This window comes from Carlito syrichta, unplaced genomic scaffold, assembly GCF_000164805.1.
Source record: "Carlito syrichta isolate Samal-C Ts95f unplaced genomic scaffold, Tarsius_syrichta-2.0.1 Scaffold308114, whole genome shotgun sequence".
In the NCBI taxonomy this organism is placed as follows: Eukaryota; Metazoa; Chordata; class Mammalia; order Primates; family Tarsiidae; genus Carlito; species Carlito syrichta.
Genome location: NW_007252210.1, coordinates 1,087,271 through 1,103,556, shown reverse-complemented (window position 1 = coordinate 1,103,556; position 16,286 = coordinate 1,087,271). Strand labels below are relative to the sequence as shown.

Sequence of the window (16,286 nt, the reverse complement as noted above, 5' to 3'; positions counted from 1 at the left end):
TGTTTCCCAGGCCCCAAGTTTACTTTCTGTATTTAGTTAATTTATCAGAAAAGTATCCAATTAGTATATTATGAATTCAGTGAAAACCCACTCTGTAAACGTTAACTTAAAATTTTAACTATTGAATTAAGTAAAAACCTTAACGATTAATCTTCATCCTAAATCTGTGAAAACAGTGTTATAAATCACCTACATAACTCCTAGATAAGTGTTAGAACTTATAATGAATTCATAATGAACTTACTATAAACTTGTGCTTCTAAAAAACCTTATGTCTAAACACTAAACTACATAATTCTAAATCAAATAAGGAGTGAATATACTTATATCATTTTTTACTCAAGCAATATCTAGTAACTTATAACCAAGTGAAAGAAAGCATTCTTGATGTGCTTCAGAGTTTAACCATTGCATATGTTAGCAAAGGCCAAACAGCATAGTGGGAAATGGAAAAATGAACGATGACATTCTCAGGTTAGCTGTGAGTACTTCACATAAACATGCTATTCTCTTCATGCTTGACTGCACAGAATTCTTTGGCCGTACAAACATCAAAGACGGAAGACAGAAAGGCCTTGGCTGCCTGGACTCGCTTTGCAGCCGGGGTCCTCAGCACACCTGGACTTTGTCAATCAGGCAGGTCTCCAAGGCTGGCTCCCAACACACCATTATAAAATAATTAAAACAGCATAGCAAAAGATATATATATTTTTTTGAGTTGGAGTCTCACTCTGTCGCCCAGACTGGAATGCAGTGACCACTCCTGGCCACCACAGCCTCGACCTGCTGGGCTCCAGCAATCCTTCTGCCTCAACTTTCCAAGTAGCTGGAACCACAGGTGCGCGATACCACACCCAGCTAATTTTTTGATTTATTGTAGAGATGAGGTCTCACCAAGTTGCCCAGGCGGGTCTCAAACCCACGGGCTCAGGCAATCCACTCATCTCAGCCTTCCAAAGCGTGGGATTACAGGCTGAGCCACCAAGCCCGGCTGCAAAAAATATTTTTAAAAAATTGGGGTGACTTATCTAAGTAACTCTGAGTTGTCAAGAATATATATTACATCTTCATAATTGAGTTTATAGATTTTGTTTTAATGGTTGTGTGCACTCTTCACTTATGGAGAACATTCTGGATTTAAGAATTAAGTAGGAATAGCCAGCAGCACCATTTTAGCTGTAGCAAAAATGTGTCTATTTTTCCTTGATTCCTTCATCTGTCTATGAAAACGTTTATGTTATCATATATCAGGTTTAATCATAGAGAATTCTCACCTTTCCTGATACATGACACTAATGATACATTGTCTTTAATCATTTCAGCCAGGGTCAGTGCTGTGGACTTATTGACTTAATGAGAGAATATCAGAACTTAAAATCAGCTGTATCTAAAGTACTAGAAAATGCCAGCAGTGTTATCACAACCAGAACCACTATAAAAGATCAGGAGGATCTTAAATGGGTTTTTTCCAAGGTAAAATTTGACATGTATTTATTTTAGTAGAGTGCTTTGGTAGATATGTTTTTTCCTCATCAAGCAATTCTCTGTGTAGTTCTTGTCAGTACATTTCATGTGGATAATTCATGCTAACAAGTTCAACATCCCCCTCCACCCTCACCAAGGATACTGATATCTTAGAATTTTGACAATTCAAGAATGCAATATTATATATATTCATATAGTTAATTAACATCACTAATTTCTGCATAAGGTCAATGTGAATTACATTTTCTAGAGGCAAATAGGTTTAAACTCATGTCTTGCCACTGATTGTTTTATTAATTAAGGAAATATTTATGTCCACAGCATGAAACTGTCAAGAATGAAATGAATTATAAACAGAAAGAGTTGGATAACTTTACCAGTAATGGAAAACACCTGTTATCTGAGCTGAAAAAGATTCACAGTAGTGATTTCATGATGGTGAAAACAGATATGGAAAGCACCGTGGACAAATGGCTAGATGTAAGATAATCATCTGCCACAAACAGTTTAAATATTCACATTTCTCAGTCAGATTTTTGGGCAAAGGATTATTTAGAAATATTAATTTTACTTTTAACATTTAATGCTCAGTGCAAAATGATATTCTGGAGAAAAATAGTGTTCACACAAAATTTAAAAGTAATAAAGTAATTATTTGCTCTATTTTGTTAAAACTTGTCCTCAGATCTTTATTTTGGAATTTCACTCGATAACTTCAGTCATATATAACAGATTATAACTGAATATTTTTCTTTTTAAAACTGTAATTATGGATAAAAATTGAAGAATAATTTAGGAGCATTCTATAGAATAATAGATTATAATATATAATAATTTAAAATAATAAGTCTATAATTCTGCATTGGAGAATTTTGCATTTAAGTAGTTTACACTCTTGAGTTTTAGTTCTCATTCTGTCACTTATTAGCTATGTGACCACTGAACAAGTCACTTGATCTCCCTGAAACTCTACATATCAATCCATAAATATTTTACATTACCTTTCAGCTAAAAAAATCCAGCGATTCTGTTGCCCATCTATTATCAATATCAAGGTTCAGAAGTTTAATCTACAGTGCCTTCCCCTACTTAAGCTAAATGTACTATTTTAGACATGTTATTTGTGTAATATAATCAAATAATTTTCCGACTGCAGAAAACTGTATATGCTTCCACTTTTAAAAGAACATTCTTATTGTAGGAAGAGTGTTAACAATAATACTTAACTTTAAACATGCAAAATTGTTTGCTCTAGTAATTACTTACATCATAAATATGTTCAAGTCTAAGCCCATTTCTATCCCTCAACATTACACATAAAAGTGTTTGTCATGTTACTTTCAAAAATAAATACAATGCTGCCCCAGAGGGGCCATGATCTTATAAAATTCAATCTTATAGTGAGTTATATTATGGTAGATTACAAAAGACCTATTGTCATTAGTGTCCCAATTTACAAATGAAAATTTAGTGTCTCAGAAATTCAAACACTTCTCCCAATGACAGAAACACTCTATATGTTGATTATCATTTATATGACTCAGTTGCACTCATTATCTTACAATAATTTTTATAAAACTTTTTCAGAATACTATTTCATGTTGAAGAGAGCACTGGCATTTTTAGTACTTTGGTGGTGGCATGAGCACCTTGTGGGCTCAGACTTTAGTGCCCTAGCTTCTGTTTTCTACCCTAGGTATCAGAGAAAATTGAAGAAAACATGGATAGGCTGAAGGTGAGCCTGTCCATTTGGGATGACGTAATTTCCAGTAAAGATGAAATTGAAGGATGGTCAAACAACTCTGTCCCACTGCTGACAGAAAATATTGGCAACCTGAATGATAGCCTCAGAGCTGAAGAATTCCTTAAAGAATTTGAGGTAAGTTGACTTTGCCTATACATGGGAACTTGTGGTATACCACTGACCAGAATATGAAGAAAAAAAAGTCCTTAAAAAATATGCATTCTTCATTTTGGAGACACAATAAGAGTGTTACAAAACTCTTAACTATCTCTTGTTAGTTATTTGAAATTTGAATAGATTATAGATAAGAGTTGGTTTTTGGCTGGGCACAGTGACTCACACCAATGATCCCAGTAGTTTGGGAGGCTGAGGCATGAGGATCGCTTGAGTTCAGGAGTTCAATTCCAGCCTGGGCAACATAGTGAGACCATGTCCCTTTTAAAAAAAATGAAAGGAAAGAAAAAGAGTTGATGGGGGTTTTTGTTTGCTTCGTTTTTTGAATTTTTTTTGTTTTGTTTTGTTTTTAGTCAGGACTCTTTATTTGAAGTATTAGTAAAAAAGTAAAAGTCCATAAAATCTATAATTTAGCCAGGCATGGTGTTATGTGCCTGTTTTCCAGCTTACTTGGAAGGCTAAGGCGGAAGGATCACCTGAACCCAGCAGGTCAAGGCTGCGGTGGCCTTGAGTATGCCACTACACTCCAGCCTGAGAGACAGAGTGAGACTCCAGCTCAGAAAAAAAAGAAAAAAAAATCGTAATTGCTCACATTCACCTGAGAATATGGTACCTTGAGACTTGAAAACCAAATTGGAAGTGTTTGTAATTTAGTAATACTTTGCATGTATTTCTCTTCATTAAAAACAAACAGGCAAGCAAAAACAGTTTACTGATTATTTATCATGTACTATTATTATGCTAGGTACTGTCTTCTTCCACTTTCTTTTCATAAATGGAAGAAAATTGGAGATTGGAGTGTCACAGTCTTCCTCAGAGAGTCTCTGACCTTTTAAAGTTCTAATCACCAATTGACTTTAAATTCCTTTTTTTTTTTGAGTTGGAGCCTCACTCCATCACCCAGGCTGGAGTGCAGTGGCATGCTCATGGCCACCCCAGTGTCGGGCTGCTGGACTCAGGTGATCCTTCTGCCTCAGCCTTCCAAATTGTCGGAAATACAGGTGTGCACAACCATGTCTCACCGATTTGCCCGGGCTGGTTTCGAACCTGTGGGCTCAGGCAATCCACTCGCCCCAACCTCCCAAAGTGCTGGGATTATAGGCTGAGCCACTGAGCCCAGCTAAGGCTAATCTTTTTTCTGTTTTTTTTTTTGAGTCAGAGTCTCACTCTGCCCAGGCTAGAGTGCAGTGGTATGCTGCTCACTGCCTCTTTAGCCTTCCAAGTAGCTGGAACTATAGGTATGTGCCATCATGTCCAGCTAATTTTTCTTGATTTATTGAAGAGATGAGGTCTTATCAAGTTGCCCAGGCTGGTGTCCAACTCGTAGGCTTATGCAGTCCTCTCACCTTGACCTCCTAAAGTGCTGGGATTATAGGCGTGAGCCACCCTGCCCGGTCTAAACTCTGTTTAATCCCACTTCTTGCATTCATTTATTCATTTGATCATGAAATTCTTAATGAGCACTTAAAATATATCAGGCACTGTTTCAGACACTGAAAATATAACAGTAAAACAGAAAGTCTCTACCTTCATGGAGTTTACATTATATATATTATATTATATAATACAACATAAATTCTATCTAAAATGTCAAGTGGTGAATAAAGAGTGAAGAGATTATGACTTAGTCCAAAAACAACAACAAAAAAATGAATTGAATTATCTGAGTTATCCAGCTGTCTTTGACTCATAGAACATTCTAGATATTTTATAATCTAACTTCACTTTCTAAGGTCTATCAGAAGTGGAAGAAATTACCCAGAATAGATGCACAGTTAGGGATGATGTATGCTACCGTCTCTCATTGTTAACTGATGTTAAACTAACATTACAGCTCAAATGGTGGCCTGTGCTGGATCCAGCTTGTACAAGCTTGCAAAAGTCAATTGTTAGATTTTTAGGAACTTTGTGTATCAGTGTAAAACACAACCATTTACAAAAATGACTGTCAATACATTTACAGTTAAATAAATTCTATTAAAAATAAAGATAATGCCTACTTAATACTTCTCACTACCTATGTATTATTCTACATATTATGAGTTATTGACAGTTGTCATATCTGCACCGTCAAAATACTTCAGAATGGTGTGCTTTGTGTATGTTTTCCAACTCCATATGCAGTAACATCAAGTTGTAGCTCAAAATGGCAGTAAATGCTACAAACTAGGGCCTTCTTTTTTTAATTTTTTTATTTTTTTGAGAAGCAGTTGTTAAACCTGCCTACTACTACTAATCTCAGAAATCTAGGGAGCATCAGACTCACAATATGACCAGGTTCAGTCACTCACAGAGATGGGTTTTTTATGTTTTGTCTGCATGACACATTAGCTAATAAAATCGGTGAACTAGATCAACCCACTGCCAAACAAGCCCACCCTGCTGCAGTGCAGAAGGTGAGTTTAGGCCAGTAGTTAGATTCTTTAACTGACCGGCAAACTTCTGGAGAAAGCCAGTGGGCCTGATAGTCAGCTCATCCCATGTACCGTAAGTAAATTACTTTCTGAATAGAAGGTTTCGGAGGTTTGTTAGTGTCTACAGAGCACCAAAATATCATTTTTAAGTTGAGAAGAATAATGTATTAAATGTTCATTTGTATTCTCAAATAGCTTTATGAAGTTTAGAAGCAAGGTTTCAGGAGGTTTGTTAGTGTCTACAAAGCACCAAAATATCATTTTTGAGTTGAGAAGAATAATGTATTAAATGTTCATTTGTATCCCCAAATAACTAATGAAGTTTAGAAGCATCTAATGTGTTCACTAATGATTTTTTGATTGCCTCTTCCTCTTTATTATGCTAGAGTTGGTGCTAAAAGAAGGCAACATATTATACTTCAATTTCCTAGTGAACCTGAGTTGTACTTTAATATCCATTTGATTTTTATTTGAAATGTTTCTCTCATATTACACATTAAGTATTCCTGTTGTGTGTTTGCTTTTAAATGCTTCTTCAAGAGTTTCATGCTGCCATAGCAACCAATGATATTAAAATTAATGAATAACTGATAGTTAGCCTATTGAAAATCCCCACTGACTCAAGACTTTTGACAATTTTTTCCAGGAGATATTTTTTTCTAATAAAAGAGGGTGGAGAGAAAAAGTTCTGGATACTCCCTCACATTCTAAGTAAACATTAATTGTACCATTTTTCCACATTCATAATTAGTGACAGCCCTCAGAAAAGGAAATAGAATTTTTTTAGTGCTGGCTTAAAATTGGGATATTTTCACAATGTTAGTTTTCAAAACTATTAAATGCCAAATATAGCATGTCTGTGTTTTTTATTAGTTATGCTTCTCCCCTTTGTCTTTTACTTTGGCAGTCTGAAGTTAAAAACAAATCACTGAGATTGGAAGAACTGCATTCCAAAGTTAATGATCTCAAGGAATTAACTAAAAATCCAGAAACACCCCCTGACCTTCAGGTAAAAATCAATCAGTCTTTTAATCACCACCATATACTGGACTCCCTTTCTGTGTGTCTCTTTGTGTCTGTGCATCTTTTTGTCTCATAAAAAAAAGTATATATATATCTTTACATACCCTCGTTGTTATCATCATCATCATCATTTTAAGCAAACATATGGGTCTTATTATACACAGAGGTCAAAATATTAACATCTTCAGAATTCCTTGTGCCAGTATTAATAGTATATTTCCAAATCAGACATTATAAGTCTTTTTTTTTTCTTGCTAAATTTCTGAAGTATTATCATCCACCTATCTTCATGAACTATTTTAATGTCTAGACAGGAGGAGAAACCGCTTTTATGAATATTGTTGCTCTTGTTGCTGTTTTTCTAATGACTTTCCTTAATAACTAGATTTGGAGGAGTCACTTCTGCAAATCTGCCTCCATGGACCTTCAGATGGCGCCAGATGGCACAGGAACCACGGAGGCATAACAGTACTGGCCAGGAAACCAGGGCTACTTAAGTACCTGAGCCCTTGAAGCATCCGTCATGGTCAGCCTCTTTTGGCTGCCAGACCCATGGGCTCTAGGCTAAGGGTTCTGTTGTGACTTTTTAATATCTTTGTATTTTTCAACATATTCTTTCTTCTTGTGATTTTGTCTTTGATTTGTTGTTTTGCTCTAACCGACCAATCCAGCATGATCAATTACACTTTTGCTCTGACCTGAGTCTGCATATCTATCAATTAGTACCACCGGTGGATGATATACATGAACAGAAATACTTAAAGTTTCACCTGAAACAAGCTGATACAAAGGGGTTGCTACTCATAAACAAAACTAAAAGAGGAGTGCCTAGCATGTGGACTATGTTGAGGGTAACAAGGGGAAACTGTTAGACTTTTTCAGAGTAGAGATTGACCCAAGATTTAGGGAGAGACTTTCTCTCTCTCTCTCTCTCTCTCTCTCTCTCCCTCTTTCTTTTACACACACACGTGTGCACACACATATGTGCACACACACACACCCCTCTTCATACTCAAGAAAAAGGTGTGAGTGTGCCTTACCCTACCTACAGCCTAGACAGAAGAGTTTCAGTGCTACCACCTAGAGATTAGGACATTTGTCTCCTGCATTTGGCAGACATACGAAACTAGTCTTTAACCCCCTCAACATCCCCCCTACCCTGACAATCGCAAAGGTGACAGACAAGCTGGTTAACTTCTGTAGTATCTGCCAGAGGAGGAATGATTGTTGGGGTGCCTGAATCACAAAGTTAGTTAAGGGTGAATGCCCAGAAGTGAATCATGAGAGGAAAGGAAAAGAAGAGACGCCATGTGAGGTTGTCCTAGGCTAAGAATGCTGTCTGGAGGATAAACAGACCTCAGCAATGAGACGTGAAAGAGTTGCCTACGGTCTAAGGAAGGAGAAAGTAAAGAACTGAGAAGCAAACCCACAAACCAAGGCCCATGCGAGGAGTAAACGTTAAACCTCACCCAGCCTGGAGGGCATCGATGCCTGCTCACAGCAGATGTCCAGTGAATCAGAACCCCTCGCCCACCTTCTGCTAGTCCAAGCCTGAAGGAGTCCAGAAGCTATACAAGTTGGTAGAATAGAAATAAAGTAAAGAAAGAGACAAATAGCCACTTGCCCTCTTCTCCACTGTGGGCTTCCTGCTCACAGTTGATCTGAGTTGGGGGTAAGAGTAAAAGCCTTTTTATAAGTTCAAAGTTTTGATTACCAAATAGGCCTGAATGTTTGAATTGTGGAGTTAAGACCGTTTTGTAATTTATAGTGACTATATGTTCTTTTACTAACTAGAGGGCCAGAGAAGTCTTCCCTCCTGAAATACATCACTTGAGGAGGAGAAAATAACTACCTTCTCTATTTTAAAGATGCAATGGGAGACAACAGCAACAACAAAAATACTTTATGATAAAACTTGAAAGTGGTGTTTGTCCCAATAGTGATTATAGTTGAAGGATAATCAAGAGCAGGTCTTTTGTCACCTCTTTGTCATTCTGTGTAGATTTAACTCACTCTGCTCTTAGAATGTGATCTCATATATTCCCTGGAACCTCAGTGAAAACTGCCATTTTCATGTCCAGTGTTCACTGTAAACCTTACTCTTTCCATTTTTTTCCATCACTTACTATTTTTAGTGTCCACTGATTTTATTCCTTGGAAAAGGCATATTAGCATTGGAGCTGGCTTCACTGGTGAAGCTTGTGTGTTTCTGACAATTAAGTTGTACAAGAACAGAATTCCTACCGAACAAGTGTTCTTCTGGTTTTCACAGATTTTAACAAAATCTTGCTTTATATTTAGTTTATAGAAGCAGACTTGAGGCAGAAACTAGAGCATGCCAAAGAAATAACTGAAGCAGCAAAAGGAACCTTAAAGGATTTCACTACTCAAAGTACACAAGTGGAGAAGTTTATTAATGACATAACAACATGGCTGACAAAAGTGGAAGAATCGTTGATGAACTGTGCCCAGACTGAGACTTGCGAAGGTCTGAGAAAAGTAAAGGTAGGCAATAAACCGTCATTAAGTGCTTCTACCGGAATGGTGGAATTATTTATATAAAATAAATAGCTTTTTTTTGAAAGAGGGTAAAGAGTAAAGCCTAAAGAAGAACTATTTGATGTTCTATGAATTTTTGAGCTTGAATGTCAGATAGTGTTTTTTCACTTAATTATTTTTATTGGTCAGAATAATCTAGAAAATGGTAATTTTGTCATCTAAAAAATGGTAAGTTTTTTAAAAAGTTGACATTCCACTTCCTTGTTATCTGTCCATATTGATAGATGACATTTCTGTAAAACTGTCTGTAAAAGATGTACCTTGATTGAAATGACTGTTCTACTTATATGGTCTATTCTCTTTTAGCATTTTTTTTTTACTATACTTGAAACTAAGAGCATGTATTTTTAAATTAACTACTGGAGCTTTGGGCATGTACTGTGACCCTGAAACAAAGCTCTTGTGGCCCTTTGAGAAAAATGTGAACTGTGATAGTTTCTAATCAAGTGACTAAACCCAAGATTGTGGACTGGAATCCATAAGGACCTATTCCACTTGATTGAAATACTATACTAGACTCCAATTCAATTCCTACCCACCTGCCAACAGTTATTTGTTTCCAAGAAGGACAGGGCAAAATTCTGAAGGAATCAATAAAAATCTAGCACAAATACTCAAAAAAATTCCACCAATATGTATACACTTCTGAGTGGATTATAGCAAACCGTTTCAGAATATATATATATGTAGCATTGCCCTGGCCCATGTCCCTGCCTCTGCTTCCCACGTGGCTGTGTCTGTGCTCTGCTGTGGGTGCATAAAGACTCCCCAAGTCAACTTAGAAGAAAGAGAAGGTGTTTCCTCCCCATGCTATAAAAATGACTTTAATGTCCCTAGAACATTTCTCCCCTTGCACTCTTCCATAGTCAAACAATTATTTTAAATATATATCATAGTAGAGTAAATGGAGTGTTTCTTTTGAGTATGACAAATATCCGTCATGATATACTTTTATCCTGTAGAATATTCAAAAAGAACTTCAAAATCAGCAAAGCAACACCAACTCTACCCAAGAAAATCTCAATAGCTTGTGCCGTAAGTACCACTCCACTGAGTTGGAGAACCTGGGCTGTGTGATGACCGGGCTGATAAAAAAGCACGAAGCTGTGAGCCAGTTGTGCTCCAAAACCCAGGCCAGACTGCAGGATTCTCTGGAAAAACACTTCAATGGTGAGTGCTGATGGGCCTTAGCATGAATAAACAGTTTGTTTCTGAAAAAGAATTCAAACCAAATGCGGCCTAGAAACTGCCAGCCAAAATTTGAGAACACTTTCCAGAAGGATATTGTTTTAAATCCATTTGTGCTTTGAGATTTGAACAAAAGAAGGGCTGTGCTTAGAGCTCTCACCCTGTGCAAAATTCTTCCTCTTTCTTCCCAAGAAAGCAGGAGTTCACCATTTTGATGATTCTGAATTTCCTCTGGATTTTTTAGGGGTGTGCCATTGTCCAAATAACTATTGAAGTTTTTCATGCTATGATGAAGTGACACAATGTTCTTGGATGTGAAGAGAGGCCATGAAACAGTGGCAGCCGTACAATCCAGGAAATTGCCCAGCCTGTGTCCCTGCCTCGGCTTCCCACACGGTTGTGCCTATTTTCTGATGTGGATGCATAATGACTTCCCAGGTCTTCATAGTAGAAAGAGAAGGTGGTTCTTCCCCATGCCATAAAAACGGCTTTAATGTCCCTGGAGCGTTTCTCCCCTTGCACTCTTCCATAGTTAGGCAGTTATTATTTTATTATTATTATTATTTTACCAAAAGAAAGAAACACAATGAAAAATTAGACGTTCCAGGAATATAGATTTTTTCACAGTCTTTTCTCCAAGATAATCTCTCAATTCTACCATGAACAGTCACGATTATAGACCATGCTGTATTGCTTTCTATATTATCGTTGTCTTTCTGGAATATTTTGTAAAGCAAGAGAAATTGGTCTGAAGGCCAGAAATAATACCCTGTGGTAATCCTGGAAGTTCATTCAGTGTTTTGGATTTATTCATGATTTTTGTTACTTTCAAAAGATTCTATGCAAGAATTTCAAGAATGGTTTTTGGGAGCAAAGGCAGCAGCAAAAGAATCATCAGATCGAACCGGTGACAGCAAAGTTCTAGAAGCAAAGCTCCATGATCTTCAGGTATGGAAGAGGGCATCCTTTCTCTTCTTTCTCAGACTGCACTCAAGTACTTTCACGTCAGACCCAAACCATCTTTTTTCCCAAATCTTCTTACTTGAGCCAATATTTTCTTCTTCTCTAACAGAATTAGGCTTTTTGGGTCAGAAGGAGGTAAGCGACATGAAGAGTATGTGAAGAAAATAAGTTGGAGCTAGAGATTTCTAGATCCCTTTCCTCTCTTTTTAGCCTAGTGATCATTCTTTGGAATTCATTCAAAATGGAATATAATTTTAATTTTTGCAGCAATAAAATTATAAATAATTATATTATATCACTATTGTGGAAGAGTTTTAAAAAGAAAATGAAGACATGGCTTGTGTTTTTTTTAAAGTAACATATGGTCTAAATTTGGAGATAAGATTATCAGATTAAAGGAATAGATATTATAGGTTTTATAGGTTTACTGAGTGTGAAAAATGTGAGTTCAGGAGGGAGAAGACCATGTTGAAACAGAATGAAGAAATTATGGGCTGAAGAAACAAGTTAGGCTCAAGTTAGGTGTTGGCCAGGTTTTTTACATGACTAATCTGAGCAAAGCACTACACTATGTTAAATTTTACAAAAAGAATTTTAAAAACTTAGCAAGGACAATGAGAATTTTGTGGTCTAATGGGGGTGAAAATGATGTAGATAACTGATTTTTACATTAGAAGTCAGGGTAGGGAGATTGTTATAGGTAGCAGGTTATTTTTGCAAGAGCTGTGAAAATTTCATATGTGGAATTGTCTTCTTTTAAGCTTAGATGCAGTGAACACCACAAAGAAACATCTGACTAACAATTGAGATGCCATTCTGAAGCTCTGGGTAGCGACAGGGTTAGCCCTGAATTGTAGGATTCTTTTGCTTTGTCGAAGCCATGCCCCATGCATAGTTCTTTCAAGAAAGAGATTTAAGGACTTGAGGACAGTATTTTGTGTGCAGGGTGAATCAGAAGAGGAGGAGGAGGAAGGGCTGGAGGCTAACTAGTTAGAGAGATGTCACATGAACCTTGAGTGGCAGGAGAATCTGGACCAGGTTGGGGCAGTAATAATGAGGAGAGACTGAGCACAAGACCTTGATGAGACCATCCTCTTTTCTAGCTTGACCTTGTCACACTTTGTCCTCAGTGGCACCATCCTCAATGAGGAACTTGGTTATATCCAATTGTATTCATCATTCTCACCCCAGCCTTGTTTGACTCTTTTCCTTTGGACTCTGTTTTTCTTCTCTTGCTCTACTATCTCAGTTCACAATTATAATGAATGATTCCATACACCAGGGTCTCTGAATCTTAGAATATACTTCTTATTACCTTTATTTCCTGAAACAGAATATATTGGACTCAGTCAGTGATGGACAGAGCAAACTTGATATGGTGACTCAAGAAGGACAAATTTTGTATGCACATTTGTCTAAACAAATTGTCAGTAGCATTCAGGAACAAATTACAAAGACTAATGAAGAGTTTCAAGCATTTCTGAAACAATGCCTTAAAGACAAACAGGCTCTTCAAGACTGTGCTTCAGAACTTGGGAGGTAGGTTGTTTTGATAAATGTAGATTTCATCATACAAAAATGTGTTTTTGAAGACTTAGAGGAGAAAGACATGTGAATAAACAAATAATATTTGAAATTATGAGTTTAAGTTATAATAACCTTAATTAAGTACAGGTTAATACTAGGATAATAGTTGCTCAGACTCTGAAGGAATCATTTTCTTTTATTTTCTATGTAGAAAAAAACCAAATGAATGATATTCACTAGTAATTGAAAATAATGAAAACATGTATTTTGTGTCTATTTGGTTAACTCTAGATAGTAGGGCTCTGACACCTCAGTTTTTTAGGTTATCCAAGCCTTTTCCTTGTGTCTACTTCCACTGAGATAGAGTCATGGTAGAAAACAACTATTGAAATCTGTAAATTTAAAAAGAAAAAAACCACTTATTCCAGGGGGCAAAAATATGCTACTATAGTGAGTGAATTTGCCTTTCTGGTGGCAGAGTAATTTGCCTGACTCTTGTCCAGGTTTCTTGGAACACTTAACATTGTTTCTAAAGCTTAGTGTTCTTTTGCTGTCTTCAAATTCTCGTAAGAAACAAAAACATGGAAATCACTTTCCCTTTTTTGCCCAGGGCTTCCACTGCCCACTTATCCATTGGCCCTAGTTCAAGGGTTTTTGTAGTAAGATACAAAATTAAATGCACATTGACATGGGAATGTCAATTTTGCTGGCAATTACCAGCTATAAAATCAATTCAGCTAGATAAAGTGGTTCTTTCTCTGCTTGGATCTCATAGAAATTACCATGATTGATACTTTGTTATTGAAATAAATGATAACTTGGGCTGTTTTATTGTTGAGTGTTTTTTTTTTTCATAACTTGAAAAATTCATGAGATCTTAATTGCCATACAAAAGACATTGTGTCCTCAGTTATTAGAACTTATTTATTAAAACAAGCCGATAAGAATTTCTCTAAGGAATTTTATTTTATTTTTTTAGCTTTGAGGATCAGCACAGAAAACTGAACTTATGGATTCATGAAATGGAAGAAAGATTAAATACAGAGAACTTAGGAGAGAGAAAACAGCACATTCCTGAGAAGAAAAATGAAGTCCACAAAGTTGAAATGTTTCTGGGAGAACTACTGGCTGCAAGGTATAGTCCAGAAATGGGATAACTCCTTTGCCTGCTACCGTGTTTTAGAATGGCTGGTTGGTTATTTGGTGTGGTTTTGATTGGTTGGTTGACTGGTTGTTGGTGGTGGTTTGTCCCTGTCCCTGAATGTCTAGAATGCAAATGCTTATGCTGAATTTTTTTTTTTTTTTGAGTTGGAGTCTCACTCTGTTGCCCAGACTGGAGTGCAGTGGCATGCTCCCTGCCACTGCAGCCTCAACCTGCTGGCTCGGCGATCCTTCCACCTCAGCCTTCCAAGTAGCTGGAATGACAGGCACACGCTACCATGCCCGGGTAATTTTTTTGGTTTATTATAGAGACAAGGTCTCACCATGTTGCCCAGGTGGGTCTCGAACCCGTAGCCTCAGGCAATCCACTAGCCTCGGACTTCCAAAGTGCTGGGATTACAGGCTGAGCCACGGAGCCTGGCCTATGGTGAATTCTTTATAGCAGTGTCGTATTCTGAAGAGAGTAAGGGTGAAGTGAAGAGTTCATCTCCATTCCAGTTCCACCTACCTTTGCTCAAGAAATTGAGCAAGTTGTCAGGGCTTGGTGACTCAGCCTGTAATCCCAGCACTTTGGGAAGCTGAGGCAAGTGGATTGCCTGAGCCCACGGTTCGAGACCTGGGCAACTTGGCGAGACCTTGTCTCTACAATAAAATAAAAAATAGCTGGACGTGGTAGCACACGTCTGTAGTTCTGGCTACTCAGAAGACTGAGGTGGAAGGATCATGGGAGCCCAGCAGGTCGATGCTGGGGTGGCCATGAGCATGTGTGCCACTGCACTCCAGCCTAGGCAAAGGAGTGAGACTCCGACTCAAAAAAAAAGAAAGAAAGAGAGAGAGAGAGAGAGAGAGAGAGAGAAAGGAAGGAAGGAAGGAAAGAAGGAAGGAAGGAAGGAAGGAAGGAAGGAAGGAAGGAAGGAAGGAAGGAAGGAAATCGAGCACATCACTCACCTCTTAAAACTCTTGATTTTAGCCTTTAAATATTGTGTTAATAATACTGTGCTTTCCTCTCTGGGATTATTTTGAGGCTCAGTTGACATAATGTGAAGCTGATATTGAAGAAAAGAAAACCACAAATTCACAATGACTTTAAAGATACAAAATTAATGCAATAGATCTCAATTTTCATATATTCTTAACACATTACAGCATCCAGTTCCATTTCCCACCCATCCATCCTTATAACCTTAGTAGAGTGAAAGGTATATTCACTAAGTCTGACTTTTTGTGGTTCCTGTTCCCAAATGCAATATTATCTCTTCATTGCTTCCCACTGAGAAAACATTTTTGCTCCTTTCCCAAGCAAAGTCCTCTGGTCTGTGCTTTTGACCCTGTCACTTTCAGGGCTTTCCTACCCAAATTTGTACTCCAACTTGGGCATTTTTCTTTTCTTTCTTTCTTTTTTTTTTGAGTTGGAGTCTCACTGTCACCCAGGCTGTAGTGCTGTGGCACACTCACCGCCACCCCAGCGTTGACCTGTTGGGCTCCTGCGATCCTTCTGCCTCAGCCTTCCAAGTAACTGGAACTACAGGCATGTGCTACCACGACTGGTTAACTTTTTAATTTATTGTAGAGACGAGGGGTCTCGAACCTGTGGGTTCAGGCAATCCACTCGCCTTGGCCTCCCAAAGTGCTGGGATTACAGGCTGAGCTACCAAGCCCGGCTGGCATTTTTCATTGTTTCCTCTTCATTGGAAGATAGAACAGTTTCCATCAGGGAAGTGCAGCTTGACCAAAAACTCAGGATCATTAACTGTCTTAAAGAGCAGGTGTAATGGCTGGGCTCGGTGGCTCAGCCTGTAATTCCAGAACTTTGGGAGGCCGAGGTGAGTAGATTGCCTGAGCCTGTGGGTTCAAGCCCGGACAACTTGGTGAGACCTCGTCTCTACAATAAAAAAAACAATAAATCAACCAGGTAGTGCACACCTGTAGTTCCGACTACTTGGAAGGCTGAGGTGAAAGGATTGCCGGAGCCCAGTGGGTCAATGCTGGAGTGGTCGTGAATATGCCACTGCACTCCAGCCTGCGAGACGAAGTGAGACTCCAACTCA

General features: G+C 37.8%; 1 protein-coding gene across 1 annotated transcript in view; it reads left to right on the top strand.

Annotated features, from left to right (window-relative positions):
- The window catches only part of SYNE1 (spectrin repeat containing nuclear envelope protein 1), a 391,665-nt gene that overhangs the window by 103,232 nt on the left and 272,147 nt on the right, over window positions 1-16,286 (top strand). Inside the window, exons 37-45 of the mRNA XM_021716025.1 lie at window positions 1,323-1,473; window positions 1,807-1,965; window positions 3,182-3,364; window positions 6,725-6,826; window positions 9,142-9,345; window positions 10,362-10,569; window positions 11,423-11,535; window positions 12,884-13,089; window positions 14,057-14,212. Coding sequence (XP_021571700.1) covers window positions 1,323-1,473; window positions 1,807-1,965; window positions 3,182-3,364; window positions 6,725-6,826; window positions 9,142-9,345; window positions 10,362-10,569; window positions 11,423-11,535; window positions 12,884-13,089; window positions 14,057-14,212 — 1,482 coding nt within the window. The remainder of the gene's footprint in view (window positions 1-1,322; window positions 1,474-1,806; window positions 1,966-3,181; window positions 3,365-6,724; window positions 6,827-9,141; window positions 9,346-10,361; window positions 10,570-11,422; window positions 11,536-12,883; window positions 13,090-14,056; window positions 14,213-16,286) is intronic.